Source organism: Ostrinia furnacalis, unplaced genomic scaffold, assembly GCF_004193835.3.
Source record: "Ostrinia furnacalis isolate ACB-3 unplaced genomic scaffold, ASM419383v2 OfSCF1649, whole genome shotgun sequence".
Taxonomy (NCBI): domain Eukaryota; kingdom Metazoa; phylum Arthropoda; class Insecta; order Lepidoptera; family Crambidae; genus Ostrinia; species Ostrinia furnacalis.
Genome location: NW_021131888.1, coordinates 71,418 through 99,230, shown reverse-complemented (window position 1 = coordinate 99,230; position 27,813 = coordinate 71,418). Strand labels below are relative to the sequence as shown.

At 39.9% G+C, this 27,813-nt stretch overlaps 4 protein-coding genes across 6 annotated transcripts; all 4 read right to left on the bottom strand.

The window, feature by feature from the left end:
• Positions 1-1,258: 1,258 nt before the first annotated feature.
• On the bottom strand, positions 1,259-6,185 carry LOC114353314 (WD repeat-containing protein 34-like). The gene is made up of 4 exons (XM_028305257.1): positions 4,462-6,185; positions 3,435-3,599; positions 2,566-2,756; positions 1,259-1,443 (listed from the first exon to the last, which is right to left on the bottom strand). Exons 1-4 carry the CDS (start codon positions 5,530-5,532, stop codon positions 1,344-1,346), a joined length of 1,527 nt encoding a protein of 508 aa, XP_028161058.1. The 5' UTR covers positions 5,533-6,185; the 3' UTR covers positions 1,259-1,343.
• Positions 6,186-7,157: 972 nt separating this feature from the next.
• LOC114353304 (ctenidin-3-like) lies at positions 7,158-10,162 on the bottom strand. The gene is made up of 4 exons (XM_028305242.1): positions 10,051-10,162; positions 9,338-9,382; positions 8,596-8,791; positions 7,158-8,165 (listed from the first exon to the last, which is right to left on the bottom strand). Exons 1-4 carry the CDS (start codon positions 10,063-10,065, stop codon positions 7,738-7,740), a joined length of 684 nt encoding a protein of 227 aa, XP_028161043.1. The 5' UTR covers positions 10,066-10,162; the 3' UTR covers positions 7,158-7,737.
• Positions 10,163-11,147: 985 nt separating this feature from the next.
• Positions 11,148-13,538, bottom strand: LOC114353319 (annexin A7-like). Of its 2 annotated transcripts, XM_028305265.1 has the most exons (4): positions 13,415-13,538; positions 12,993-13,019; positions 12,694-12,883; positions 11,148-12,001 (listed from the first exon to the last, which is right to left on the bottom strand). In XM_028305265.1, the coding sequence occupies exons 1-4, from the start codon at positions 13,418-13,420 to the stop codon at positions 11,748-11,750; spliced, it is 477 nt and encodes a 158-aa protein (XP_028161066.1). In that variant the 5' UTR covers positions 13,421-13,538; the 3' UTR covers positions 11,148-11,747. The 2 variants fall into 2 exon arrangements, with proteins under 2 accessions (XP_028161066.1, XP_028161065.1); XM_028305264.1 differs by lacking the exon at positions 13,415-13,538 and having other exon boundaries at positions 12,993-13,152.
• Positions 13,539-13,849: 311 nt separating this feature from the next.
• On the bottom strand, positions 13,850-26,827 carry LOC114353317 (aldose reductase). 2 transcript variants are annotated; one of them, XM_028305262.1, is made up of 7 exons: positions 26,696-26,827; positions 25,700-25,842; positions 19,766-19,907; positions 16,365-16,580; positions 15,681-15,880; positions 14,389-14,544; positions 13,850-13,999 (listed from the first exon to the last, which is right to left on the bottom strand). In XM_028305262.1, the coding sequence occupies exons 1-7, from the start codon at positions 26,762-26,764 to the stop codon at positions 13,960-13,962; spliced, it is 966 nt and encodes a 321-aa protein (XP_028161063.1). In that variant the 5' UTR covers positions 26,765-26,827; the 3' UTR covers positions 13,850-13,959. The 2 variants fall into 2 exon arrangements, with proteins under 2 accessions (XP_028161063.1, XP_028161064.1); XM_028305263.1 differs by lacking the exon at positions 19,766-19,907 and adding an exon at positions 18,184-18,325.
• Positions 26,828-27,813: the final 986 nt, after the last annotated feature.

Below are 27,813 nucleotides of genomic sequence, written 5' to 3'. Positions count from 1 at the left end.
GAAAGTGGCCAAAAAGTTGACAACACAACCTTATTCCAATTGTAACAAACGTGTTACAAGCTTTTAGCTACTTTGGGTGTTGCGGTGTGCGAAGTTATGGCCAATTATTATGTAACAAGCATTTTTATTCCTTCAATAATGTACATATTAGTTGGTAATTTTAACTAGTTTTTAATTCTTTTAGTGAAAATTTTCTTTTCTGGGTTAGCAGGCTTGTTATTTAAAAAAAAAATATTACAAGACAATGTAAATAAATTTAAATTAGGCAAAAAGCCAGGAAACTATTTTAAATTTCATAATCAAGGAAAGTTTTTTTTTTATCAAAAGTCTTTTGTTTCTAAAATTAGCTTTTTTCCCAAATACCACCGCCTACGGGGTGGAATCTGCTACTCCGGGGAGCCATCTGCTACTAGGTAGTGAGTCAAAACCCATGGCTTACGGTGGGCAGTAATGCGTTCGTTCCCTCTTTACCAAGGTTTCGAGCATCTTTATTCCCGCCCACCCCCTTCGAGCTTGCCACCGGGGTGGTGAATAGCACTCATATGTGGCGTTTGTCGTAAATGGGCAGTTTCATTTGCCCCCTTAGCTTGCCACTGGCAATGGTACATTTATCTTTTAGCCTCGCCTATTTTTTAAAGATAGTACACTGACATCTAGTAGTATACTGTTGGCAAAATAATAATAGTAATGCTTGTAAAACATGTGTGTGTGTTAACATAAGGCTTCCGAGTGTGTAGCAAAAAGTCGACAGTGTGTGGTGCCCTAATAAAATTCAAAATGTATATTTTGAGTCATTGTGTAAGTAAACTTAGTTGTAATTTTTATGAAATAAAAATAAAATACATTGATTTGAATTGAATTTGTTTTATTTAATTAATATAATAAATAATATAGATCTGAATCGTGGGAATTAATGTAGAGACACTGCTAGGTTATTCCCAATAGCCCCCACAGGTGGCAACTGGGAATATTTTGAATTTTCTATGAAAAATGAAAAAAGATATGTAGACCCATTTGCCTCTGCCATATTTTCAGTGTCACCGGTGGGGATATTGGGAATAACACTTCCAGAAACACATTCAAACATTAATTCCCTGATTAAAATAATAACTTTAAAACGAGAAAACTAATAATAAATTATAATAAATTCAACAGAGTATCAGTGTCCTGCCTGAGCACGAATAATAATAATCATAATATCATATCATAATATTTATAAATGTCGTTACGCGTATGGTAATTGTATTTTTGTATGAAAAACAGCTGTTTAAGGAGCTACAGTTTAAGGAGAACCCTGATACGAGAGATTCGTGCTTACAGACTTGAATTAAACCAATTCGTCGCTAAAACTCCAAATCTTCGGGCGAGAGTCGAATGCGGCGCGCTGGGAGTTCCCAGATGCGCAAATTGCACTCCGAGTCACCTGCTGCGATGCGACATGACCTACAAAAAATAAAACGTCACTTGAGTCAAAGAATAGCTCAGTGTTTCTATACGAGATCGAATTAGAAATGAGGAGATCCGTAAACGAACTAAAATCGCTGACATAGCCCGACGGATTAGCAAGCTGAAGTGGCAATGGGCAGGGCACATAGTACGCAGGATTGACGGCCGATGGGGCAGAAAGGTTCTGGAGTGGAGGCCGCGTACCGGAAAACGCAGCGTGGGACCACAGAATAAGTAATACTTAGTACAGGTACAGAAGGATTACTCCGCAAGACGATTTAAATAAATGCGAGTCTTGCTACGACGCGATACAGTGGAATTCAGCTCGCACAGCACTAAGTAGGTACCTACAATTTTATTCACCTACAAGTTTTGTCTCTTTCTATCGCGTGCCTCTGAACTCTTCTTACGTTGTTAGGGTTGCTGTCTAGTAGTGTCTAGTAAAAAAATAATTAATCTACTTATTTATTTGTAATGAGGCACGTACTTATGTAGGTAAGTACGCATTGATTATGGAAATCCTTGGGAGAGGCCTTTGTAGCAGTGGACGTCATTTTAGGCTGAAACGAACGAACGCAATCTGAGCAGTAGTCATGGTAGGTTAGGTTCCTATACTATCCTAAGAATTATTGATTACCTACATGGCCAACATACCTTTCAGCATCTTTGGGAAGCGAAAAAAAAGATAAATCCGGTAGATTTCTTTTCGAATTTAAACACCCGAACGCCGCACAATAATATTTCTTTCTCTTTATGTCCATTTTTAAATAATACTTCGATCATAGAATTATTTTTTAGTCCGTAATGTTTAATATCAAAAAATATTGGACACGTATATTTTTATTTGTCAATCTAACAAATAATTACATAGTTATGGTGCGTTGAAGTTGCGCACGACGTCACAACGTGCGGCATTTTTAAGCAAGCGTTGACGTCACGGGCCTCTTCTTATGAACTTTGGGGCGCTTTATCTCTTTAAATTTTCATTAGTTTGAAAAAGTGAAAAATACGTGTAGAGTATTTTTTGATAAGTTAACTGACGGACTAATTAAAACTCTTGCTTTTTGACCCAGGCAACATCCCCATTAAGTGCTAGAGCTATAGAAGCATATTTCTCACCCGCTCTGGTTGACAGCGACAGCAGTAACCGTCCCCGCACCAGTCAGCCCTTCAACCGGCACCGCGCGTCCTCCAGACACGTTTAGAAGCCGCACCAGATGCTTCTCAGCCCGCGCCTGGCCTAGCACGAGCACGCACGGGTTGTTTGGAAGCCAAGACATACAGGACACTGGTGTGTCTAGACAGATGACCTGGAAAAGGGGTATTTTTTTATTTTTCTAACAAAATAAGCCACGAAAGCCGAACGGCGATAATTTTAGCCCTACGAGTGGCTCATTTGTTACTAATATTGTAATAGATATAAATGTTATAGACACTAATTTGGTCTTTAGTCATAATATTCATCTTTACCATAAAGTACTATTGATTGTACACAACACGGCCACATGTAACTATCCATTTCCATTTTTGCTCTCGCTCTCATCAAATGGTGATTCTTTTCAGACGACATGACAGACAATGGATAGTTAACACTGTTGCCGATGATACATGACTGTATGTTGCCTTAAATAAATAAAAGAAAAAAAAAACTGTGAAGGGGTCGCCGGTCCGAAGCTTTCTTTGATTTGATATAGAAACAACGAAAGTCCATTTTTGTCAAGTGAGGCAGAAAATTTTTAAGCTGCAAGGGAGGACATTCGGAATGAGTTAGCAATATAAAAATAGCATTTTCTAAACTACTATGATAGCCCTGGTTTCCGCCAAAGCGGAGCGGAGAGGAGACATGTCGGGCGGACGAATTTCTTATTTAACAGCGGATCTCTGCTCGGCCTCTTGTTGAGGCAACTTCAATGTGGGAAACGACAAGTATACCTGCCTTGTCTAGCAAAAAAAAAAAAAAAAAAAAAAAAGTGTACATTCATTCATACCTTCAAAGGACTACCCTGGTTGATATCATACACTCTCAGCTCCGAGTCGATAGACACCGACGCGAAGATCCCAGGTCTCTGCAGACTGAAGGCCACGTCCAGCACACAGGTCCCGTGGCTGTCCAGCACGTCATACACCGGGTCCGCCATCTTGCTCTCAAGTAGCTATGGGCATATTAGTCAAAAGTCAGTGTAAAGGCTTTTACAAAGAGCTTTTTTATTGACTCATGTTTATTATGTTCAACAAGTTTTCACAAATTATTGTGACTTCATAATTTCAGCTGGATGAAGGCCTCCTCCATTTCTACAACGACCGGTCGAATTACTGCCCGCATTCAACAAATTCATTTATTGTAAGTAGGCCCTTTTCAAGCCACTTTATACAGAGTGTCCTAGAATGGGTGAATCAAACTGCTAGGGGAGGTAGCTCTATTAATGTACTATCCCTAAAAAATATGAAAAAAATTAAAGCGCATAGGACACAAAAAATATTTTTTTGGTTGAAAAAGTTAAATTAAATCAGTTTTTTTTTATATCTGGCTATAATTGCTACGTTTGGAGTTTATTTGTACTTTTTTCTTAATAATATTAATTGTGCATGATCGCTTCGTTTATCTGTAAACAAACTTTTGAAAATAATGACTAGATTTAGAGTTTAGAGCACTTTATTTAAAAAAAATCCGAACTCAATTTTTTTTTAATATTTTTTAGGGATAGTACATTAGTATTTTTTAGGGATAGCTACCTCCCCTAGCAGTTTGATTCACCCATTATGGGACACCCTGTATATGTCCCAATATAGCTCGCTCTACCACCACATCTGAACAACTGATTGGTGCTGAGAACAAGTTGTTGCGTTAAATGCAAACCTAAGCTAGGTATTGGGACTTGCAAAAGTGCGCTTTTAATCCTTCAAGCTCCTCGAATCTAGACATAAGAAATCAATTTTGTTACGCGGCAGCCGGCTACCGCTTGGGGGCTGAGAGGTTAAATAGCAAAAGTCCAGTTTAAGAAAATAAATATTTACCGGCTGAGCAGTCTTCACGCGGCACAGCAACAGTCCCCCAGCCTTGGATCCCACCACAAAAACGTCATCAGCGACCTTCTCCTCCGACGGTCGCAGTGGATAACTCTTTATGAAGTCGAAACAACTGATATCAGGCGCTGGTACTTTCTTTGACCCATTCAGGGCGTAGGACACTACGTTTTCAAATATTTTCAGGTTGGCATTCACTTGCCAAACGTTGATGGTGCCGTCTGACCCAGCGGAGATCAGAATCTGATCGGAGGCGCCGCGCCTTTTTCCTGTATTCTGGATTTGCATGGTCAAAAACATGTGAGCTAAGGATGCATCAGCCCAGAGTAAAGCAGAGACGCTGCGGCCTCCGTGACAGCCAGCAGGGGACGTCAACTGCATCCCCTCATTAACATTTCCAGAATCCCTCAAATTACATAGGACGACTTCGCCGGAACTCGTGGCGTATGCTAACAGCGCGGCTACAGACGGATGGTACTTGACAACTGTGACGCAGTTCTTCTCAGTGATGTCAATTGAATGGACTAGCTTGTCTCCAGCTGTTCTGCGGACTGTGTAGACTCTGATCAAGCCTTCATGCTCACACCAACGCTCGTGCTGCGTCTGCCCGATCGATACAGCTATAGAGTTGCCTGCACTGCTCCAGGATAGAGATAAGATGGATGCTAGCTGATGGTCTCCGCTTCCTAAGCCAGGGGTGTCTTTATTAGTCTTCATTTCTTGGAATAGCTTAGCTGTAACCGTCTCCTCTTCATCAGAATCTGAAGAATTATACAGCATCTCCCTATCATTCTGATCTAGTTGCTCCAGCACGCCTGGTAGGACTTTTCTGAGGAAGGCGTTTAATCCTGGAGGGGGATACTCTTTCAAGACGTCTTCTTGAGCGTTCAGGTCACTAGGAGAAGCGGTAGACCCACAATCTTTGGTGAAATTCGTCTGCGAACCGACTCCAGACTCCCCATACTCACTAGTTTGCGTCGATGTGCTAGTTTCTAGCCTTTTACTCTGGGATACAGACTCGAATCCAATGGCATCGCTATCATAACCACTCAGGGAAGACATTATTTCACTTTATTTTATCAATAAATAATAAATCAACAATAATACCCCGGTGTTTGTTTATTTTTGTTTGTTTGGACCCGTTGTCATGGAAACGCGGTTCGTTTTTCAGAATGTCAGTCAAAGTGTGCCAGTGACTTGCGCGAGTAAAATAATTTTGATTTAAATTTTTAAAACAAGATCTTTCTCTACAGTGGCGACAGCTGGTGAGCGCAAAATAATACAAGTTGTTATACTGGCATTTCGTTGTTCAGATTCGGGATTGGTTAGTTGCCGCGATAGATGACGCTAGTAGTCGTCTTTTATAGAGCAATTTTATTGGAAAAGGGTAGTTTCGCTCCGCAATTCGTCGGTTACAGTAAATGTTATTCATTATTGTAAAAAAAACCGCAAGACCACAACGATTTTCAAAAGTGAAATGTGAACCCAAGTGAATTAGTGTTCGTGAAAAACATTTTCCAAACTCAAGATCATTTAAACCTTCTGCGGGTTGACTGTCGTGTGCAGGCTGTTTTACAGGTAAGTGGATTTTAAACGTTATTTACTATGATTGTACCCTTTGGAGTCTCTACATATTCTAAAATACATGTTTTTCAGCGAATACCTAGTAAATAACTACCTACTTATTAACCTCTCTCCATCCTTTCTAGTATATAACTCAATATGTAAAATTAAAAGACTTTTTAACTTTTAGGTACCTAATGGTTTATCATAAATAATTTTAATTTCAATAAAAAATATAATTTTCACTTTAAACCTTAAATCAAAATATTAGAATAAAATTAATGTAGGTATAAATAATATAGGTAATCAAGGACATGATTAAATTATGTAAAATGTTTTAAATAGTTCATAAATTTTTTTTTTTTAATTTTAAATTAAACAATTTACAATTTTGATTAGCAAAACGTAAAAAATAATATAGCTAGTTATTAAAAATACATTTTAGCAAAAAAAAAAAATTTAAAAATATCCAACTTGTATTTTGGCACAATCTTTATTATATTAAAATGGATCCAGCTATAAAATTGTAGGTACATGTTTTAGTAGTTTTTATTTACAGGTAGGTACGACATACTTTTCACAAAATAACACAATAGATTTTGTGGAGCTACTTACCTACATTTCGAAAAGGACAAAACGTCAAACTTTGCATAGACACTAGCGCCACGGATATTTCAGGCTTTTGTGAAAAGTAAGTTTCAGTTTAAATGTACCTACTTAGATTAAAAAAGTTTACAGGTGATACACATTTTATGATCGTGTCATCCACGAAAACGCGCCCGGGCGCCCCATTCTTCCACTAATGTTTGAGTGTTATCGGTACACGCTAAATTATCCATGAGTGCGCACGCACACTACAATAATGACGCTCGGATTGCTCGGATCAAACTCCCCGCACCCCGCGCGACCTCGACCAAAAATTGGTGGCGCGCGTCTTCGTGGATGAAACGATCTATACCTACCTACTTTTTTAGTAAAAATATTTCAAGAATTAAAATTCCAACGTGATTGTAGAGCCAACATCTTAGACTTAAGTTTTGTTAAAGAAACAACTCTTTTCAAACTTAATTCATAATCAAGATTTATATAAAATATCGATCAATATTTTGATTTGGTTAAATATCGGATCAAATTATCTTTTGAATCATTAACCATGTTGCAATGTTAAGTGTTGCGGGAGCTTTTAACGCACGAATTCATTCAATTAACAAGTCATTTTGTTCCTTGATACTTAAAAGTAGCATTATTTAGACTAAAAGCCTTTAAAATATTTGAGCCTCATTAGAATTCCATCTCATTTTCTATTAAAAACTTGAAAAAATGGCGATAATCTATTTTAGCTTTCTAAAACAATGCTTGTTAAAAAGTGTGCAAACTTTAGACTTATGGAACACAAAGGCCATAAGCCTTTAGCGGTAAGTCTTTTGGAACATTACGATTTTCTACTTCTAACTGTAAATCATTTAAAATTGAAGCTATTGTTTAAATTTTATAAAAAGTTCCTCCGCCATGTAGAGCATAATTGACAAGCATTCTTTGCTTTTCTATTGATTATTTATAAAATATTCAATATTTAATAGCTACTTTCTCGCAATCGTCTCTCTTCAATACTTTCCTTTGTAGCTCTAAAAATAACCCACGCTTAGCCGCCATTATCAAATTTTTCCATTATAGGCACACAGTAACTAAATGGTTTTTACATTTTTAATGGCGTTTATCGTGGTGATCGTCATGGTCGTGGTGATCGTCATGGTCGTCATGATCATCATGGTCCTCATGATCATTATGGTCTTCATGGTCATCATCGTTATCAGTGTGGTGCTCATCATCGGTGTGGTGCTCATCATCGGTGTGTTCATCTCTTTTGTGCTCATCATCCGTGTCTTCTTCGGCATTTTTCTGTTCCCCAAATCTAGGAGATCCAACATTATCCCCGCCTTTATTCTGCCCGTCGTAGCCTCCTCCCCCGGAATATCCAGGTCTACCGCCACCGCCACCGGCACCGCCACCGCCGCCACCGCCACCGCCACCGCCACCGCCGTGCCCGTGGCCCATGTACTTCTTGATCAATTCTAAGATGTGTTTGCCGCACGTTATCAAATGCTCCTTGTCGATTTTCGGGCAATGCGATTCTGGGTACAAACAAACGATTTGTTAAATAACAGTCACAGCTCAAGGTGGACAGACGACCTCGTGAATAGCAGGAAGGCGCTAGAAGCCGGCCGCTACCAACCGGCCAATCTGGTTATCATTGGGTTGGGGGAGACAGTGATTTAGCAATCAAATGGACGTCTTGAAATTCTTTTTTTTAATGTATATTAAGTACTTTGTATCGCATAAACCACTATAGTACCGTCAGCCCCTCCTCGTACTAAGCAAAATATGCTTGCGTCACGAGTGAGCTCACCACAATAGTCGAGCGGCGGCGGGGACCGAACCCACGTTCCCCGGATCACGAGTCGGCCAGTCCGACCCCTTCACTGGTTCGGCTATCCTAGCTTCGATATAAAATAACACTCAGGTGTCTATGAGGTACTTAACAGTCTAATAGAATCATCTTACCAGCAGCTCGAGTGGCTTGGCTCGCTTGATCCTGGAATCCTCCCCCTTGTTGATAACCCTGGCTCTGGTCATATCCCCCTTGTTGATACTGATAGCCCTGATTTGGTTGGTACCCCTGTTGGTAACCTCCCTGCTGGTATCCTTGTTGGTAACCACCCCCCTGCTGAAACTGCTGATAACCCTGTTGAAATCCTCCCTGCAAATGATTATAAAATAGAGATTCGGGCTAGTGAAGCTTTAAAATAGATAGTTAATAAGTGTATCAAAGTGATAGGTATGACAGACTTTTGTGAATGATGAAATTGTAATAATTCTTTAACTTTGTCGTTTTTCAATTTAATTTTAAATAAACAACTTGAAAAAATCGAACTGCCTAAGGCGGGAATCGATGGCACCGCTGGCGGGAACCGCTTGCCGGGCGACTGCTCTTCCAACTGAGCTACTTAGACACCGGATGAAAACGTCGAAATTTTCAAGCGTAATACCACAGAATAATAATAAGTACACGCTGTTATGGCCACGTTTTATTTCATCAATGTACTCCCCGTACTACCCTTAAAGCCCGGCAAGCGAAAGATTGTGGGCTCGATTCCCGCCTTAGGCAGTTCGATTTTTTCAAATTGTTTATATAAAACTTTGTAATGAAGCTTTAAAGTAGTTTTAATACTTGACCAATATGTACAGACATCGGACTACATTTTTGTTGCCCCTATTACAAGCAATTAGTAGGAAAATAACTCACAGGTCCGTACGGTATGTTATCATTGTTAGCGCCCTTCCCGCAACACTGGAAAAGCAAAACTTTATGAGTTTGAAAGAGAGATGCAGGTTTGGCGTGAGAGAGCTGATCTTTCCTGCTCTTTTGTCCCTATGTCTGAGAGTCCTCCACCTGGACATGAGCTCCCCTGGCTTACCTGGAAGTCTTTAAAAAGGCTTCGGACGCAGGTTGGCCGTAGTAAGGACAATCTGTTCAGGTGGGGATTCTCGGATGGCTCAAACTTGGAGTGCAAGTGTGGTTTTGTTCCCCTGACAACGCTACTCTTGTGGCGGAGTTTTAGGCTGACACTGAGTAGGTTTGTTGTCGACACGATAAGAAAAAGAATGAGTTTGATGGCTTAGTAGTCCAGAAAGATGCAGCAACGTAGGAGGATCCAGGTTCAATTTCTAGTTTGACCATGTACGAAATGATTGCCCAAATCGATTTGACTCCAGGAGAGCTAGGAGCTCACCTAGACGTACCATGTCTTTTACTCCTTGTAGAATCTGCCTTATCATAGAATCTTCATCATCATCAACATAATCATTTCAGCCACAGGACGTCCACAGCTGAACATAGGCCTCCCCCAATGATTTGTAAATAATTTAACGATTGAGATTGTACCTAATGATAAGTAATTTTCTAACGTTTTTTGTACTTGAAATCGTATCGAGTAAAACAACATTTTGTTTATTTACCTTTCCAATGCACATGATGTTTTCGCTTCAACGTGTTACACAATTATTTTATTCATGATTCGCTTTATTTTATTTTTATTCAAAATCATTATTTCAATCACGAATAAAACATTTTAACACCGAAAACACACAATTTTACATAATTTAAATGTGGTCACATTCACGATAATTTTGACATTGAAATTGTCAGTTTAGAAGAATATAGAAAATCTACCACAGACAGGATATTGAAATATTTCACTCGGAAATTGTTACTTTAAGGCGGTTATCACACTGCGCCGCGCTCCGCCGCGGAGCGCGGGGCGACAGATTTAATCATTGTGCAAGTTCCTCAGTTTGTATAGAAAACACGCGCGGCACTTCACACTGACAACGCGGCCGCGCGCGTGTTTTTTTATATGAAAATCACGCGCTCCGCGGCGGAGCGCGGTGCAGTGTGAAAACCGCCTAAGAATCGTTGGTGCGTCCGTTTCAGCCAAATGAAGTCTACTGCTGGACAAAGGCCTCTCTCATGGATTTCTACAGGACCAGCCCTGCGCCGCCCGCATCCAGTCTACTCCCGTACTTAACCCTCACCAGATCAGAGTAAATATATTCTTTGCACCAGATCGTCGGTTCACCTAGTGGGGGACTGCCTACACTACGTCTTCCCATACTGAATACCTTATAGGAAATACCTACTGCCTCCTACTGCCTAATAATGCCTAACCCGTTGTGTAGATAATTATTAGGGTTGTCTTTTCAATTCCTTTTGCCAGTTTCGTATATTTTTTATTAACTTTTATTGTTAAGTCTAGACATGCCTAGTGAAGTAAAATGAAATGCGTTAAAAAATAAATAATATTTTATTAAAAACCACAAACAGAGTTCTATAATTAAAACATTAGAAATAACACAGACATGATTTTGTATAAAGAAAAGGCAAAAAAATTATTGTACGCAATCAAAACAGACAGCATTTGATTTCACAAACACAATACACAATTTAAATCTAATAAAAACTAATCACTGTACATTACGAAGTATTTTCAAAATTCTGATAAATGCATAGTTTGACGGTACCTACCTATCAGATCAGTACTATACTTATTCCGTGGTTTGACTGAATATTTTAAGCTTTATTTTCCATATTTCCAAGCTTTCTTCGGTCAGATTTAACTTTCAGGTCTAAGTAGGATAGAACACGTGTTGACTTTAGACTTGAGTTTTTAATGTTTCAAGGCTCCTTTTTTCAGAAGTTTAAAGCCTTCTAAAGTGATCAAGTCTCAAAAGGCTTTCGGTACATTTTTTGAGCCACGTTTCTGAAACGGTGCTCCAATTTCAATTCAAGCTCAAGCATAGTTCAAGTACTTAGTTGGTCGAAAACCATCATACTCGAAGTTGAATTTTTAGGACTTCACCGACGGAAATTCCAACGCAACCTATTTTTAACTAACTAAACGATGAGAGCTACTCTGACAGTAGAAGATTATTTTAAACTGACTAACAAAGCCAGTTCCTCAATATTCTCGCTCCTATCACTGTAACTCCTGTGCATCCAGGATCTACAGCTTGACTGCTTTCCACTCTCACTCCCATCACTGCAACATCAAGGATCTATAGCTTAACTGCCAATAAAAACCCGACCAGTGATGGCCAAGTTTATCAAGTTTGTACCTGTCCGGCACAAACTCTAAGCTGTTTAACTCCTCAATAAATTAATGATCGTCATGTCCGTCCGTGCCAGCATCGTGAGGGGCGCCTGACCCAAAGCCGGGGGGGCTGACAGTAGTGCCACCACCGTCATCATATCCCCCACCAGTGCCACCGCCCCCACCGGGACCGTAAGCCCCCCCGTCATCGTTGCCCCCGCCTCCAGACATGGCAGCCATTGCTTGGCAACACGAGCAGAAAAGGCAAGTGAGGCATGCAGCGAGACTGGCCATTCCGCACATTCCCATGCCTGAGGATCCTGAAAAAGAAATAATCTGTCAACAGGATTTCTAAAGGCAATCAAACCTATGAGGTTTCTTCGTACCAATCATCATCATCATTTCAGCCACAGGACATCCACTGCTGAACATAGGCCTCCCCCAATGACTTCCACATCACACGGTTGGCTCTTCTTGCTACCTTTATGAGGTCGTCGGTCCACATTATGGGTGGACGTCACACGCTGTGTTTTCCGGTACGTGGCCACTGTAGTTTTGGTAACAATATCACGTGGAAATTGGTGTATAATCGAACGTCGTGTATCGTGTTTCTACTGTCCTTTAGATTCAGAGGAGACAAGTACGAACCCGTATCACAGAATAAATAACCCGTATGTAAAATCAAACGTCGTGAATCGCGTTTCTACTGTTCTTTGGATTCTCCAGTATGAACCCATGGAGAATTGTTCATACGACAACTCTCTTGACACTCGATGCGTTCTCAAATGAAAAGTGTTTCAATGTTTTTATTTTATTTACTTCACTGTACTTACTTTAGAACGCAAAATAACACAACATTTGTTTACTGAAGTCCATGCTTTCCGTTTAACTACCCTCCACGGAATCCTGTCAGGATTTTAAGAACGAGTCTCATGAAATATTTCTTTTAAAACAAATCTAAACTGCTGTTGTAAACCCATAAATTAATAAATTGATTTGATTTGAATCTAACCTTGTTGTTGCTGCTGCTGTGGCATTCCCGGCTGCTGAGGGTACCCCTGCGGAGGCGGGTATCCTTGTGGAGGCGGGTACCCTTGTGGAGGCGGGTACCCTTGCTGGTACCCTTGTGGTGGAGGGTACCCCTGCGGTGGAGGGTACCCTTGCTGTGGTGGGTATCCATAGCCTTGCTGGGGTTGGGGGTACTGAAAAGGGGTTTGGGGTACAGAAGGAAAATAGTTCAACTGCTATCAGTTTAGCACAGCTTGTTGTGGTTGTAGTTAGTCGAATAATTTAGGTGATTACTTAATTTACCTGTCCATATCCTTGCTGCTGGCCTCCCTGAAACATCCAAATTCACCGTTATTATAGTAGTGTAATAAAGGTATTAAAATTCTTTATAATTATCAGTCTATATTCTGTTTTCTGGGCGTAAGCTTCTCGAACATAAATGGTGGAAGTAACTTGGAGCCAGGATCTACAGCTTGACCGCCAATAACACAACCAGTGAAGGTCGGTAAAGAATATTAATTGATACCTACTGAGGTATAATAAGTTGTAGTAACGACTCATTTAAAGCCACGATAGCCCAAATGTGAATAAGCAGTATCGAACTGGAGATCAGAGGAACGCTGCACTGGTCCGAACTCCGCTGCCGCTGGACTAAGTATTGTGGTGAACCCTGGTGAACCCACTCACAGCAATACTCACAGTGGAACTTTGAAATTGACACTTACCCACATAGTGATGGAAAATACAAATTTTTGAAATTAACATGAATAACACAGTGTTCTTGAAGGCTTCTCACACGAAAATTTTATCCGAAATTCATTGTTGAAATGTTACAAAAATATGTCAAAAATATCGGATAATTTTTGACTTGATAGCTGTCAGTTTAGTAGAATAGACACTAGGACAGAAGAATTGTGTCGATCAAGAAGAATTGATGTAAGACCATAAATTCATGGCTGAGGGATTATACAGGGTGTCTCGGATCGGGTCCCAAAACTTATTCTTTGTTAAAAATTACGCAAACATTGACAAAAATCATAAGGAGGATTTGAATTCTTCACACTTCTTCGGCTTTTTCGAAACGTTTTTTTAATCCAACACTTAAAATTAAGTAACTAACCTCTAAAATAAAACACAATAGTTCATAAACAATTTAGTGAATGAAAAATTTATTATAACCAAATATTATCTTTTGATTCCCTTCGTCCAAACGCTTTAATAAATTAATTATTCTACAAATGTCTTCCAAAATTAAAAAAGATTCTTCAATTTAGTATTCGTCGAAGAAAGGATAGTCACGGTGGTCGGAACTGGAACAAAAAGAAGAAATATTATGATTAACTATAGTCTTTCCCAAAGTGGGCGATAACGCCCCCTTGTGGGCGCTGCAGGATTAAAGGGGGGCGGTAAGAAACCCAGAAAAAAAAAACGGGACGTTGTGTAGAAGCTTGGGAGGCGTCATCTACTAGGGGGACTCTTAGACATCGACTGAGCTCGACTCTTGACTACAAAAATAGGGGGCGCTAAAAAATAATTTATTCTTAAGTGGGCAGTAGACTAAATAAGTTTGGGAACCGCTAAACTATACCTACTCTGTCAGAATTACAAGGCCACTCTCCGCCATGGATGTCGTAACTGGATCTATCCAAAAATTCAATGTTTCCAGCTTCCATACTAAATGCCTGTGTTTTGTACTCACTCGCCCAGATCGCACACGCGCCCCCTGCACTCCAGAGACGCAATCTGCTCCATATCCTCCTGTTGCAGCTTGAAGTCCAGCACGTTGAAGTTGTCCGCTATCCGCTGCTTCTTCACCGACTTGGGGATCACCACCAGGCCGCGGTCAAGGGCGTATCTGAGGAAAAACAGGCAATATTATTATTACGGGACTATTCCCACCTCTGATTCCCACCGCTGCAACTCCTGTGTAGCCAGGACAGCTTGACCGCCAATAACCCAGCCAGTAAAGGTCAATTTAGTTCCGGCGGAAAGCTAAACTGTCATTGGACCGAAACGACAATAATCAAAACTACGAAATTAATCAAAAGAACTCCCGTTCGATGTTAAGGTTCGACTTCCCTCTACTTACCTAAGAAAATATTGCTTGGTTTGGCTAGCGGCGCCCAAGCTCGATAGCATTAAACTAACCCAGAATGGTCTGGTGCCCAATGATAATGGGCTACCGATTCAAATATGATAGAACTAATTCATGAGCTATGATACTAATCGCATCGTCACATGGCTTGTCAGGGGCCCTCCTGGAAAAGTACCCTAGGCTTAGATATGCCAATGTCCACCTGGCTAGCTACTACCAACAATGTTGACAGAATTGTTGTGTTATAGAGGTAAGATTATTCAGTTCCTCTGCGGTCGAGCATTTCGGGTGAAGCTCGCTTCCACCGTCTTCCTGCTCATCACCCACTGCCGGTGAAGTTTGGCAAGTCTGCGAGTCATGTTGATTACTTTACTTAGTTAGATAATCTCATTCTACCTAACTAAGTAAGCTAGTTAGTTAAGTAGCTAGTTACTTATTGCATGGCTCGTAGAATTGCTAAAATCAAATGGCAGTGCGCGGGGCACATATTATCTAGTAGAGACAATGGCCGTTGGGGCAGAAAATCTCAGTGGCGACCGCAGGCCGGAGGACTTAGCGTGGGCAGGCCTCCCACTAGGTGGGCCGACGATCTGGTGAAGGTCGCGGGAAGAGTCTGGATGCGAGCAGAGCAGGTTCGGTGTTATGGAAATCCTTGGGGGAGGCCTTTGTTCAGCAGTGGACGTCATTTCATCATCATCATCATCTCAGCCATAGAACGTCCACTGCTGAACATAGGCCTCCCCCAATGCTTTCCATGTTACCCGGTTGGTAGCGGCCTGCGTCCAGCGCTTTCCTGCTACCTTTATGATGTCGTTGGTCCACCTTGTGGGTGGACGTCTCACGCTGCGTTTTTCGGTACGCGGACGTCATTTGGCTGAAACGAATTGCAATTTTACCTGATCAAAATCTGCGGCACGCTCTTCTTATACTTCTGAGCGATGCTGGTCAGCCTGGGATCGTCCATCAGGTTGGGCTCTCCCGGCTTAGCCCAGGGCCTTTCCGGGGATCCTAGCGGAGAGTAAGCGGTCACTGCTATGCCCTTCGACCGGCAATAGTCGATCAGCTTTGCGTTGTTCAGGTATGGGTGCACTTCGATCTGAAAGATGGCAAAAGTATGAGATGTGTTTCGGCAGTTCTTCTTCTTCTGTGGTTGAGGATTCTGGAGAAGGAGGATATAGAATTCGAATAGACTAAATATTTCGCTATAGGTTTGGTAGAACAAAATTGTCAACTCCTCATGGAGCTTTTACTTCTCATGGGTTATTTTCGAGACAAACACGATTGCCAAATGGTTTTCTTTCGTTGCGAAAGACGATCCTTTATATGAAGTTAGCGAGCGAGGTAGACTGTCAATTCGAGGGTCGTTCGTTAAACATCCGGTCCACCACCACTATAGTCCCACTCCCACCCGTCGACCGCTTACCTCGTAGATAAATTAATAAGGCGAAATGATTGCACAAAGCATTCGTTGTAAAATCTTCGGACTAGTACCTAAACATAAAATGAAGCTTGAATCTGAAGGAGTTAACGGAAATTATTGTTTAATTTTGCAATACGGTTTACAAACATTTAAAAAATACCTGCTGCATAGCGGGAATGATGGTAGCCACCCCCAGCACTCGATCCAGCTGCCTCTTGTTAAAGTTGCTGACGCCAATACTGCGGACCAGGCCCTTCTCAACCAGTGCTTCCATCGCTATCCAGGTATCCACGTAGTCGTACACCGACGCATTGGTCCGCCCGTTGGGAAGCTTCGCGAAGGGATCGTCAAGCTTCGCGAATGGGTCTTCTGCGGGCTATAAAAAGGTATTTTATTTAGTATCTTAGCAATTCTAGCACATAGCTAAAATTACTATTCAAGAAGACCTAGGTACCCTAAAAAGGATCTAGCGTTTTCTTCAAAAGCGGCGACGCAGCAACCGTGTGTTTCGAATATGCTAAGTCCGCCTTGCTAAGTTTCCACCATCTGCAAAAACAACGATCGTTGTTGTTTCGGCAGTCGGAGATCATAGATAGTTATAATAGGCTAGTTGCCTAAAAAAATTTTTTTAGTCCGTAATGTTTAATATCAAAAAATATTGGACACATATATTTTTATTTGTCAATCTAACAAATTATTACATAGTTATGGTGCGTTGAAGTTGCGCACGACGTCACAACGTGCGGCATTTTTAAGCAAGCGTTGACGTCGGATTACTAATGTTTGGCCAAAAAACGTTTCCCAAATTATCACATCGCAAACAACGTTTCGCAAATTTTCATTTGGCAAATTCTCATTTGGCAAAACAACTTATTGCAAACTTTTAATTCGCAAATGTCGTTTTTGGCATATTATTGTTTAGCAAATTATTGTTTGGCAAAGTATGTTTTGCCAAATGTTTCATTTGGCAAAAATATTTCGCGATAAACTATTTACAAAACAATATGATTGATGCATAGAATGGAACACAAACACAAATTAGCTTGTGGTTATTATTTTGTTTAGTGGGTAGTTAATATAAAAAATTTTCTAAATAAATTTTCATATTTCATTCTTTTTATCGAAATTTCCAAATGATTCATTAACAATAGAGATGATTCTAGCGCTCGGCGGCCGCTGCCGCGGCACGCTTCGCTCGCCTTCGCGCATTAAGGGTCACTGTTCTAACCTAACCTAACCTACTATTTTCTACAATACCTACTTTTTGCAACCATACTATTTTCTGCAATCTCTCTGTTTTACATAAAATTATTGTGAGAACCATGACCATGTGCCTTATGCTTTGATTTGTGGGTAACGGTGGGTACTCGTAAGTATGTGAAGTGTCAATTTGACCAAGCAAATTATTTGGGATATAATATTTGGCAAAATAAAACATTTGCTATATAAACATTTGCCAAGTAAAATTTGGCCAAATGTTAATTTGACCAAATGAATTAGTTGCGAAAAGTACAGTTGCTAAAAGTTTATTTGGGAAATGAAACTTTGGCGATAAGTTGTTTGCGAAGTGAAATTTGGCGAAAAGTAATTTGGCCAAACGGAAGGATACCGTTGACGTCACGGGCCTCTTCTTATGAACTTTGGGGCGCTTTATCTCTTTAAATTTTCATTAGTTTGAAAAAGTGAAAAATACGTGTAGAGTATTTTTTGATAAGTTAACTGACGGACTAATTAAAACTCTTGCTTTTTGACCCAGGCAACATCCCCATTCTTACTGCGGTTGAGGATTCAGTTTGAAGCTCGCTTCCACCTTCGTCTTGATCATCACTTTCCATCAGATGCAAGACACGAGCTTCTTCATTGTGTGTAAAAAATTAGGAAATGAAAAGACTTGAAATTGGCACCGAGGGAAAAATCCCAACTATGTAATAAACTCGCGAAAATGTCCTAAATCTTCAATAAACTCTTTGGTACTCTACCTCATATCCTTGAGGGAAGTGGATGAGGTACAGATCCAAATAGTCCACGCCGAGGTCAGCCATAGACTTCCTGCAAGCCGCCTCCACCAGATCCGGGTTGTGGAAGGTACACCATAGCTTGGAAGTCAGGAACAGGTCCTTCCTGAGGACGAAATAAGAAAAATCTATGATATAAAGCGATTTCCCTTCATCTTTTATTGATTTAAACTAGCTTCTGCCTGTGACTCCGTATGCGTGGATCCCGTTTTACACCCTTAGGGGTGGAGTTTCGTAAAATCCTTTCTTAGCGGATGCCTACGTCATACCATCTACCTGCATGTCAAATTTCAGCCCGATCCGTCCAGTGGTTTGGGCTGTGCGTTGATAGATCACTATATTGTCAGTCAGTCACCTTTGAGTTATTTAGTTTAGACTAGCTTCTGCCTGCGACTTCGTCCGCGTGGAATAGTAACTTGTCTTACATTAATAGGTACATAGCCTAAAATAATAGCCTTCCTCAATAAATGGGCTATCTGAACTGAACACTTGGATAATTTTTCAAATCGGACCAGTACCAGGCCTGGCTCACTCCGCGCGGTACATCCGATAATTACCTACAGCGAAGCGCCCCGCCGGCGGGTATTATATCAGTCGAGTGTCACGCGCGCGCTCGTCAGGACGCTGGCGCGTGGCGTGCGTTGTAGTAGTATGATTATTATTCTATGATCGAAGTATTATTTAAAAATGGACATAAAGAGAAAGAAATATTGTGCGGCGTTCGGGTGTTTAAACGAAAAGTAATCTACCGGATTTATCTTTTTTTTTTCGCTATCCAAAGATGCTGAAAGGTATGTTGGCCATGTAGGTAATCAATAATTCTTAGGATAGTATAGGAACCTACCCTACTATGAAGGATTTCCATACCTCATTACAAATAAGTAGATTAATTATTTTTTCACTAGACAGNCATAAAAAAAATACGTATTTATGGAAAATAAAGTCACTTTTATTTATATTTTTCGGTATTAATTGTAATTTTTGGTAAGTACGTACTATTTGTACTAATAAAATTATGAAAATTCTAAATAATAAAGTTAGTAATCAGTCTGATTCTCACTTATTGCTGTATGTGAGTATCTGAAAGTACTTAAGTAATAATACTATTAAACTCTTATTAATAATTTACACAGGCTTAAATCAACAAAACAGTCTTTTAAAGTACTTACTTATAAATTCAACTTCAGTTCTTTTTAAGAAATAATCTGACTCCTAAGAAACGTCGAACGAGCGGTACGTCTAGCGATCTGGCAAATGCGTGCGCGCTCGACTTTCCCAGTTCACGTTCGCGTATTTTTTGCTTTACCGGATCCGCCACCGGATCCGGCGCCGAGTCACCGGATCCGGTAGGTCCAAAAACACACCGGATCCGCCGGATTACCGGATCCGCCGAACCGGATTGCAATCCCTAGTCACGAGCTTCTTCATTGTGTGTAAAAAATGAGGAAATGAAAAGACTTAAAATTGACACCGAGGGAAAAATCCCAACTATGCAATAAACTCGCGAAAATGTCCTAACTCTTCAATAAACTCTTTGGTACTCTACCTCATATCCCTGAGGGAAGTGGATGAGGTACAGATCCAAATAGTCGACCCCAAGGTCCGACATGGTCTTCCTGCAAGCAGCCTCCACCAGATCCGGGTTGTGGAAGGTACACCATAGCTTGGAAGTCAGGAACAGGTCTTTCCTGAGGACGAAATCAGAAAAATCTATGATATAAAGCGATTTCCCTTCATCTTTTATTGATTTAAACTAGCTTCTGCCTGTGACTCCGTACGCGTGGATCCTCTTAGCGGATGCCTACGTCATAACATCTACTCGCATGCCAAATTTCATCTCGATTCGTCCAGTGGTTTGGGCTGTGCGTTGATAGATCACTATGTCAGTCAGTCAGTCAGTCACCTTTGAATTTAGACTAGCATCTGCCTGCGACTTCGTCCGCGTGGAATAGTAACTTGTCTTACATTAATAGGTACTTAGCCTAAAATAATAGCCTAACTCGATAAATGGACTATCTGAACACTTGGATAATTTTTCAAATCGGACCAGTAGATAAGTAGTTCATGAGTTTAGCGCGTTGTAACAACCAAACTTCAGCTTAATATTACAATAGAGTGAATCTAAAATACAGTAGAAGGTGACCGCGAACTCTTTATACGAGATCAAATCAGAAATGAGGAGATCCGTAACCAAACTAACTAAACTAAAACTAAAGTCGCTGACAGATTAGCATGCTAAAGCGGCTATGGACACTGCACATAGCACGCAGAACCTTCGGCCGATGGGACAGCAAGGTTCTGGAGTGGAGGCTACGTACCGCAGCGTACGACGTCCACCCACAAGGTGGACGGATGACCTCATAAGGGTAACAGGAAGGCGCTGGATGCAGACCCATGTGGGAATCATTGGGGGAGGCATAACTAATTAATTCCATTATAAAGCAGCCTAACTAAGTAAGTAGTAAGGCAAGGTATAATACTTCATCATCATCATTTCAGCCACAGGACGTCCACTGCTGAACATAGGCCTCCCCCAATGACTTCCATGTTGACCGGTTGGTAGCGGCCTGCGTCCAGCACCTTCCTACTACCTTTATGATGTCGTCCCTCGTCGGTCCACCACTTTATGGGTGGACGTCGCATGCTGCGTTTTTCGGTACGCGGCCTCCATTACAGAACCTTGCTACCCCATCGGCCGTCAGTTCTGCGTACCTACTATGTGCCCTGCCCAATGTCACTTCAGCGGGCAAGGTACTTGCTGAGTCAAAACACAACAACGAAGCGTGTTGTGTGATATTATAACCTTTTGTTACTCGGGTAGTTATGTAAAAATTAAAAATAACTCAAGGAAAAATTTTTTCAGACATGTTTTTAAGCCCATATTTATTTATAGAAACCATCAGCTATAGTCTACATAGTTAATATTAGTTACATAATACAACTAGCTGTCCCGCGACTCCGTACGCTTGAAAATACATAGTTTATAAGATTCCCGTTTTTGCAACATTCTTTATTCCTATTGGCTGTTAGGTGATGTTAGCCTTAAACTTTGCTCGATAATGGGCCCCAAAAAAAAAGATATTTCAAATCGGACCAGTAGTTCCTGAGATTAGCGCGTTCCAGCATACAAACAAACTCTTCAGCTTTATAATATTAACTATACATTATGTAAAATTATTAAAAACAAAATAAAATAAACATTTGTATAATGCCTAGAGGCATCCGGTAACTTACACAGCCTGCTAACGGATGTCGAGCCCTATCACCTTTCTTAATACACAATTCAAAGTCTAACAATCTCGTCTTTTTCTTATAAGTCCATTTCATTTTGTTTTTTTTTGCAAATAAATTAACATAAATCAGTTCTAACTAATTTTAGAATTGTCTTATAGATACAGACAAAATACAAAAGTACTAACAAAAAAAAGTAAACAAAACTAATAGGCCAGTAGAATTAAACACAAAAATGAATTAAATCGGAAATAATTCCTAGTAAAGATTTTAGTGCTTTAATGGCTTCATTAGTTGCCCATAAAGACTCTAATTCTACTGGCCTATAAGTTAAAAATTTCCAAGACTCAACTTCTCTGAAACTATTTTAGCTCTGAAAACAGAAATTATTTGCGGTTTCATATTCGATTGTTCCTAGCTTTGAAACTATACTCAACATCAAATAAACCGCACCTTCCGCGACGCGAACTTTAAAGATTTTCTTCTGACACAATCATGGTGCCCCAACAATATTTGTGTTATTTGAAAGCCCATTAAATAAACTTAAAGAAAAACACACTGAATTTTTTTATAAACAATTATTAAGTACCATAAATGTGACTTGAAATAAGGCCTCACTTGGGGCTCACCTCTGGGACCAATTAGACCAATTTTTGTGGTTATAAAACCAAATAATGATCTTACGTATCCTTTTTAACAGATTGATAGCGATTAAATTATTTAACAGTTTTATAGCCATAAAAGATGGCTCAAGCGTAACTACGTATTTTTTGAAGAAGTGACTCTGGATCCGTCTAAAAACACATTTTTGGCGTAAAAACCTTTCCTTTAATGAAATCAAGGTTAGAAGAACTAGGCTTTCAAATGGAATCAATGTTGGTGGGAAGTGGGGTTGCATAAACGTTTGAAAAGTGCTTGCTGCGGGGGGTGCGATTTATTTGATGCCGAGGTATAATTAGTTAAATTAGTTTTGACAGTTTGTTTTGACTGACAAAAAAATGCAGAACTAGAGTTTTGACAGCAATCACACCTGATGAAGTGACAATATTCGGAAATATTCTGTGGGATTACTCCTGTTTTGTTCAGCTAAAGTGGTAATGGGCAGAGCACATAGCACGCAGAAGTAACGGCCGATGTTACAACAAGGTTCTGGAGTGAAGGCCAAGAACCTGCAAGCGTAGCGTAGGATGTCCGGCCCCAAGGTGGACAGACGACCACATTTTAACACGTTGAGTGCGAAACCAGGTCTATAGACCTTGTGTACGTCTCGCTTACCGTGCGGCTAAGAAAATTATAGTCTTCCTTGTCGTGCGAAAGGCATAACTTCAATTGGGTCCGGTGTAGGAAAGTGATGAATATATATCTATGATGTATTCTTAAAATAGAATCCAATGATGTACCTACCTTAATACCAGGTTTTTAGACCTGGTACCGCACGGAAGTAATAAAATGTCTTCACAATGCGAAACCAGGTCGAAGCACCTTGTACCCTGCGCACCTGGTACCGCACCCCACGCTAGCTTCGTGCAGCCAGTGTTGCCTCGCATTCGTAAGAAACGCACATGTCGACATGGCGTCAAGAGAAACAAACAAAATCAAAACTGCAAATTGATTATAATTTAATTTGCTACACGGTTTATTGCTAATTTAAATAATGTTTTTCGTGAAAAACATTTGAAGTTGTAACTAAATGTTATTAAATAATATGTTTTCTTTAAATATGGCTTATTTAAGTATTTATGCACGTATGTCTTAATTGTAAAATATTTAGACTAAATTATTAAAACATCTTTGTTTGTTACTTTTATAATTTTTATTAAAACTTAATTTAAACTATCGATATTTGTATTTCACGTCCCTAGAATACCCACCAGACTTCCCTACTTCAGTGCGGCACAGGGTGCATAAGCCTTGTATTTTGAATATAGCTATAATTTTTATACTAAACAAGTTGTTCACGAACGCATTCAGGTGTATGTCAATAAATGCATTATTATTAACCCTTAACTGGTATCGTGGGGGCCGCGCGGCCCCCACGCATGACGTTTTCTTTGATTTCTAAGAAGCTACGCATCGTGAGCAGCCAAAATTTTTGGTATTCTCATTTCGGCGCTACTCGCGTCTGGTGCAGGTGTTTCAGCACTGCATCATTCACCAGGATGAAGATATGCACGTGTTGGGGTCCGCGCGGCCCCCACAATACCAGTTACGTTAGTTTTTTTTTCATGGCAATTTTTATTTGTTTTTTATTTTTTTGCACTATTGGTGGTTTATAAGTGATAAAACAATAGAAGATACCTAGAACGAAGTTTTTGATTCCAAATTAGTGATTAGTAGCATGTCAGAAGAAGGATATAGTGATAATAATTTGTGAAGACCCAATAANTGACGGTCGTAAACATTCATGAGAGCGAAGCCGTGAAACGTATCATTAGTCCTAATTAGGAACTAAATATTACATTTATAGAACTGTTCATAATATTTAAAATTTAGTCATTATAGATATTTTATGTAATTGAATAATTCACTGTGTTTAAACGAGCAAATCAAAGTCTAAATTAGTGACCGCCATCTATCGACGTGCTTTTGACGGTCGTTAACATTCATGAGAGCGAAGCCGTGAAAAGTATCATTAAAATTTTATGTAATTGAATCATTCACTGTGTTTAAACGATCAAATAGTATTCAAACATTTAGATAATAACGTTAAAAACCATTTAAAAATCCTATGAGAACTTTTTCGACTTCTACACGGACGAAGTCGCGGGCAAAAGCTATTTGTAAAATCATCATCATCATCATTTCAGCCATAGGACGTCCACTGCTGAACATAGGCCTTTGTAAAATAATTAGACTAAATTATTAAAAGTGCCTACCCAAAGTCATTAGTCCACGCGGACGAAGTCGCGGGCACAGCTAGTCTTAAATAAATGCACAACCAGCACCGTTATCCACGAAAATAATACTATCTGTCCCGCGACTTCGTACCCTGGAAAATACATAGTTTAAAAGATTCCCGTTTTTGCAACATTCTTTATTCCGCCCCTATTGGCTGTTGGGTGATGTTAGCCTAAAACTTTCCTCGTTAATGGGCCCCAAAAAAAAGAAATTTCAAATCGGACACGTAGTTTCTGAGATTAGCACGTTCCAGCAAACAAACAAACTCTTCAGCTTTATAATATTAACTATACATTATGTAAAATTATTAAAAACAAAATAAAATAAACATTTGTATAGATGCCTAGAGGCATCCGGTAACTTACACAGCCTGCTAACGGATGTCGAGCCCTATCACCTTTCTTAATACACAATTCAAAGTCTAACAATCTCGTCTTTTTCTTATAAGTCCATTTCATTTTGTTTTCTTGCAAATAAATTAACATAAATCAGTTCGAATACATGTTAGTTAGTTAACTAATTTTAGAATTTGTCTTATAGATACAGACAAAATACAAAAGTACTAACAAAAAAAGTTTAAAATTTCCAAGACTCAACTTCTCAAACTATTTTAGCTTTGAAAACAGAATTATTTGCGGTTTCATATTCGATTGTTCCTAGCTTTGAAACTATAATTAGTTAGTTAAATTAGTTTTGACAGTTAGTTTTGACTGACAAAAAATGCGGAACAGACTAGAGTTTTGACAGCAATGACACCTGATGAAGTGACAATATTCGGAAATATTCTGTGGGATTACTCCTGTTTTGTTCAGCTAAAGTGGAATGGGTAGGGCACATAGCAAGCAGAACTGACGGTCGATGTTACAACAAGGTTCTAGAGTGAAGGCCAAGAACCTGCAAGCGTAGCGTAGGATGTCCGGCCACAAGGGGGACAGACGACCACATTTTAACAGGGAAGTGCTGTATGCAGGCCGCTACCGGCCAATCCGGAAATCATTGGGGGAGGCCTATGGATGGATGACCTCATAAAAGTAGCAGGAAGGCGCTGGATGCAAGTCGCTATCATCAACTGGGCAATGTGGAAATTATTGGGGGAGGCCCACAGGGGAGGCCTATGTTTAGCAGAGGACGTCCCAGTGGCGGATTTACAGTTTTGCCGCCCGTACGCTAGGGTGGGGTTGGATCTTTATTTAACTTTTATCTTCTGAAATCGAGTAAGCGTCATATAAAATCTGCCGCCCCTAGGACGCTGCCGCCCCTAAGCCGCGACCTATACGGCCTATTGACACATCCAGGACTGGGACGTCCTGTGGCTGAAATGATGATGATTGTTTACAAAACTCTCACTTACCTCTTCACCACTTTTGCTTTGATCTTTTCCTTGATGGCCTTACCGACTTCGGCCTCATTGTAGTAGAGAAACGCGCAGTCTATGTGTCTGTAGCCCACGTCAATGGCGTCTTTCACTGCTTGCTCCACCTCTCCTGGCTTGGACTGCAAAAAAAGGTTATTCCTAACTTTAAAGAAATCGAACTGCTTATTATTATTATTATTATTAATATTTCCTTGATAAGGAGGCTGACAATCGTGACTGAGTTTCTTGCGTAGTTGTGTAGCTTTCTTCTCAACACTGGCCCATTTATCGTCCCGAAGCAGAGGTAGGGTTGATACTGGCATAGCTGGGCATTAACTCGTTAATCCGTTAATCGTTAATTAACGAAGTTAACATTTCTATTAACGGATTAACTTTTAATTAAACTTTAAAAAATGTTAACGGACTCGTTAACTTCCGTTAAATTATCCTAAGTCCGTTAATCGTTAATCCAGTACCTACTATTTACCGAAAAGATACAGCAGGCACGCCGAAAAACGCTAGAAAAACGCGTTCTGACAAGTACGTTCGGGCTTCCAGAACTTCCAGAACCCAAAACAACAGTTTTTGTAACCAGATCACAACGACACTTGTTAGTATGTGTAGGACAACTCTTGCAACTGAATTTAAGACCAGTTTTCCACAACCGATTGAGCTGGTCTGATGATGGAGTCATGAGGGGGCCATAGGAACTCCTAAATGAAACGGCGGCATCGCATCGAATTTGGGTTCGTTGGATTTGTCTTTTCGAGCACTTTAGTACTAGATGATGTCCAGCGTATTGATGATGGAATCAGGAGGTGGCCATAGGAATTCTTTTATTGTTATTGCATAGCCAGTTTCCCCCGAGGCGATGCGAAGAAGTGTTTTATATATCCAAATAGATTTCATTAAGTATTCAGGAAACCAAGAAATCTAATTGCTGAGAAAAATGGCATTAGGTAATGAACAATATTTTTTTTATTTAATTCTCACCTGCCAAGTTCCCAATCCCAGCATTGGGCAATTGTAGCCAGTATTCAAAGTGACAAGAGGCACAGCCATTTTGGATTTTTAATTCAAAACTTTTTGAGACACCTCCACCACCGTTGTTCGAACTACACTGAAAAATTATTTGAGACTGGAGTTCTTTCTAATTTATTTCGCATTTAATCCTACATTTAGGGTTGTCTAACGGATATTTTTTTGGTAAAAAAAATAACAATGGTAGTTACCTTGCGATTTTTTTATTATAATTTTTTTATCGTTTTTATGCAATATAAAGAAATTTTATTCTTGTTTTTTGCAGCATCATTGCATACTTATTTTAAAACAAACTGTCTTTCCGCTGTCTGTCTGTATGCTTAAATTAATATATTTAAATCTACGCAACGGATTTTTATGCGTTTTTTTCATTAGATAGAGTGATTCAAGAAGGTTTTTAATTATCCTACCACGAGGGGCTAACGGTTTATTTTTGCACAAATTACTAATCAGTAATTTGTGCAAAAACAAATACTAGGTAATAATCTTTATAAAAAAATCTATTGGACTTTGGTTCATTCTTTGCCAGCCCTGAGAAGTGACAAGCAAAACTGAGATGTTACAAGGATGCAACCTTTGACTTATACAGGGTGTTAGGTAAATGGGTATAAGAGCCGACACTAGCCCATGTTAACATGGGCATTTAAATGGTATGGTGAAGTCAGAAATTTGATAACTATCATCATTTTATTTTTTTTATTTTCATACAAAATAAATTTTATAAAATCCGATTTGTATGAAAATTAAAATAATTAAAATGAAGATATCAATTTTCTGGCTTCACCATACCATTATATGACCATGTTAACATGGGCTGGTGTCGGCTCATATACCCATTTACCTAACACCCTGTATATTTTAGGAAATTACTGCACGGAACAATTCACGGCATGTTCCCACAGAGACATCCCGTTTTTTGCTTCATCCTGTTTAGTTGTAGGATACGTGTTTTAATTGCGCCGCAATAATGCCACAGTATATATAATCTACTGTGATAACGCTCCGCCCGCGACTTCGTACGCGTGGATCCCGTTTTACCCCCTTAGGTGTGGTGTGGAGTAACGTACCGC

Excerpts from the sequence above, each read along its gene's own strand:
- LOC114353319 (XM_028305264.1), bottom strand. The coding sequence starts at position 13,028 with ATGTTTCAGGGAGGCCAGCAGCAAGGATATGGACAG. Across the intron at positions 12,884-12,992 it reads AGCAGCAAGGATATGGACAG|TACCCCCAACCCCAGCAAGG; the intron begins GTAAATTAAGTA and ends ACCCCTTTTCAG. Across the intron at positions 12,002-12,693 it reads ACAGCAGCAGCAACAACAAG|GATCCTCAGGCATGGGAATG; the intron begins GTTAGATTCAAA and ends TTTCTTTTTCAG.
- LOC114353304 (XM_028305242.1), bottom strand. Across the intron at positions 8,792-9,337 it reads ATAACATACCGTACGGACCT|GGAGGATTTCAACAGGGTTA; the intron begins GTGAGTTATTTT and ends AATCATTTGCAG. Across the intron at positions 8,166-8,595 it reads CCAAGCCACTCGAGCTGCTG|AATCGCATTGCCCGAAAATC; the intron begins GTAAGATGATTC and ends GTTTGTACCCAG.
- LOC114353314 (XM_028305257.1), bottom strand. The coding sequence starts at position 5,532 with ATGTCTTCCCTGAGTGGTTATGATAGCGATGCCATTGGATTCGAGTCT. Across the intron at positions 3,600-4,461 it reads GCGTGAAGACTGCTCAGCCG|CTACTTGAGAGCAAGATGGC; the intron begins GTAAATATTTAT and ends ATATGCCCATAG. Across the intron at positions 1,444-2,565 it reads GTCGCTGTCAACCAGAGCGG|GTCATGTCGCATCGCAGCAG; the intron begins GTGAGAAATATG and ends TATTTTTTGTAG.
- LOC114353317 (XM_028305262.1), bottom strand. The coding sequence starts at position 26,764 with ATGGCTGTGCCTCTTGTCACTTTGAATACTGGCTACAATTGCCCAATG. Across the intron at positions 19,908-25,699 it reads AAAGCAAAAGTGGTGAAGAG|GAAAGACCTGTTCCTGACTT; the intron begins GTAAGTGAGAGT and ends TTTCGTCCTCAG. Across the intron at positions 15,881-16,364 it reads TCATTCCCGCTATGCAGCAG|ATCGAAGTGCACCCATACCT; the intron begins GTATTTTTTAAA and ends GCCATCTTTCAG.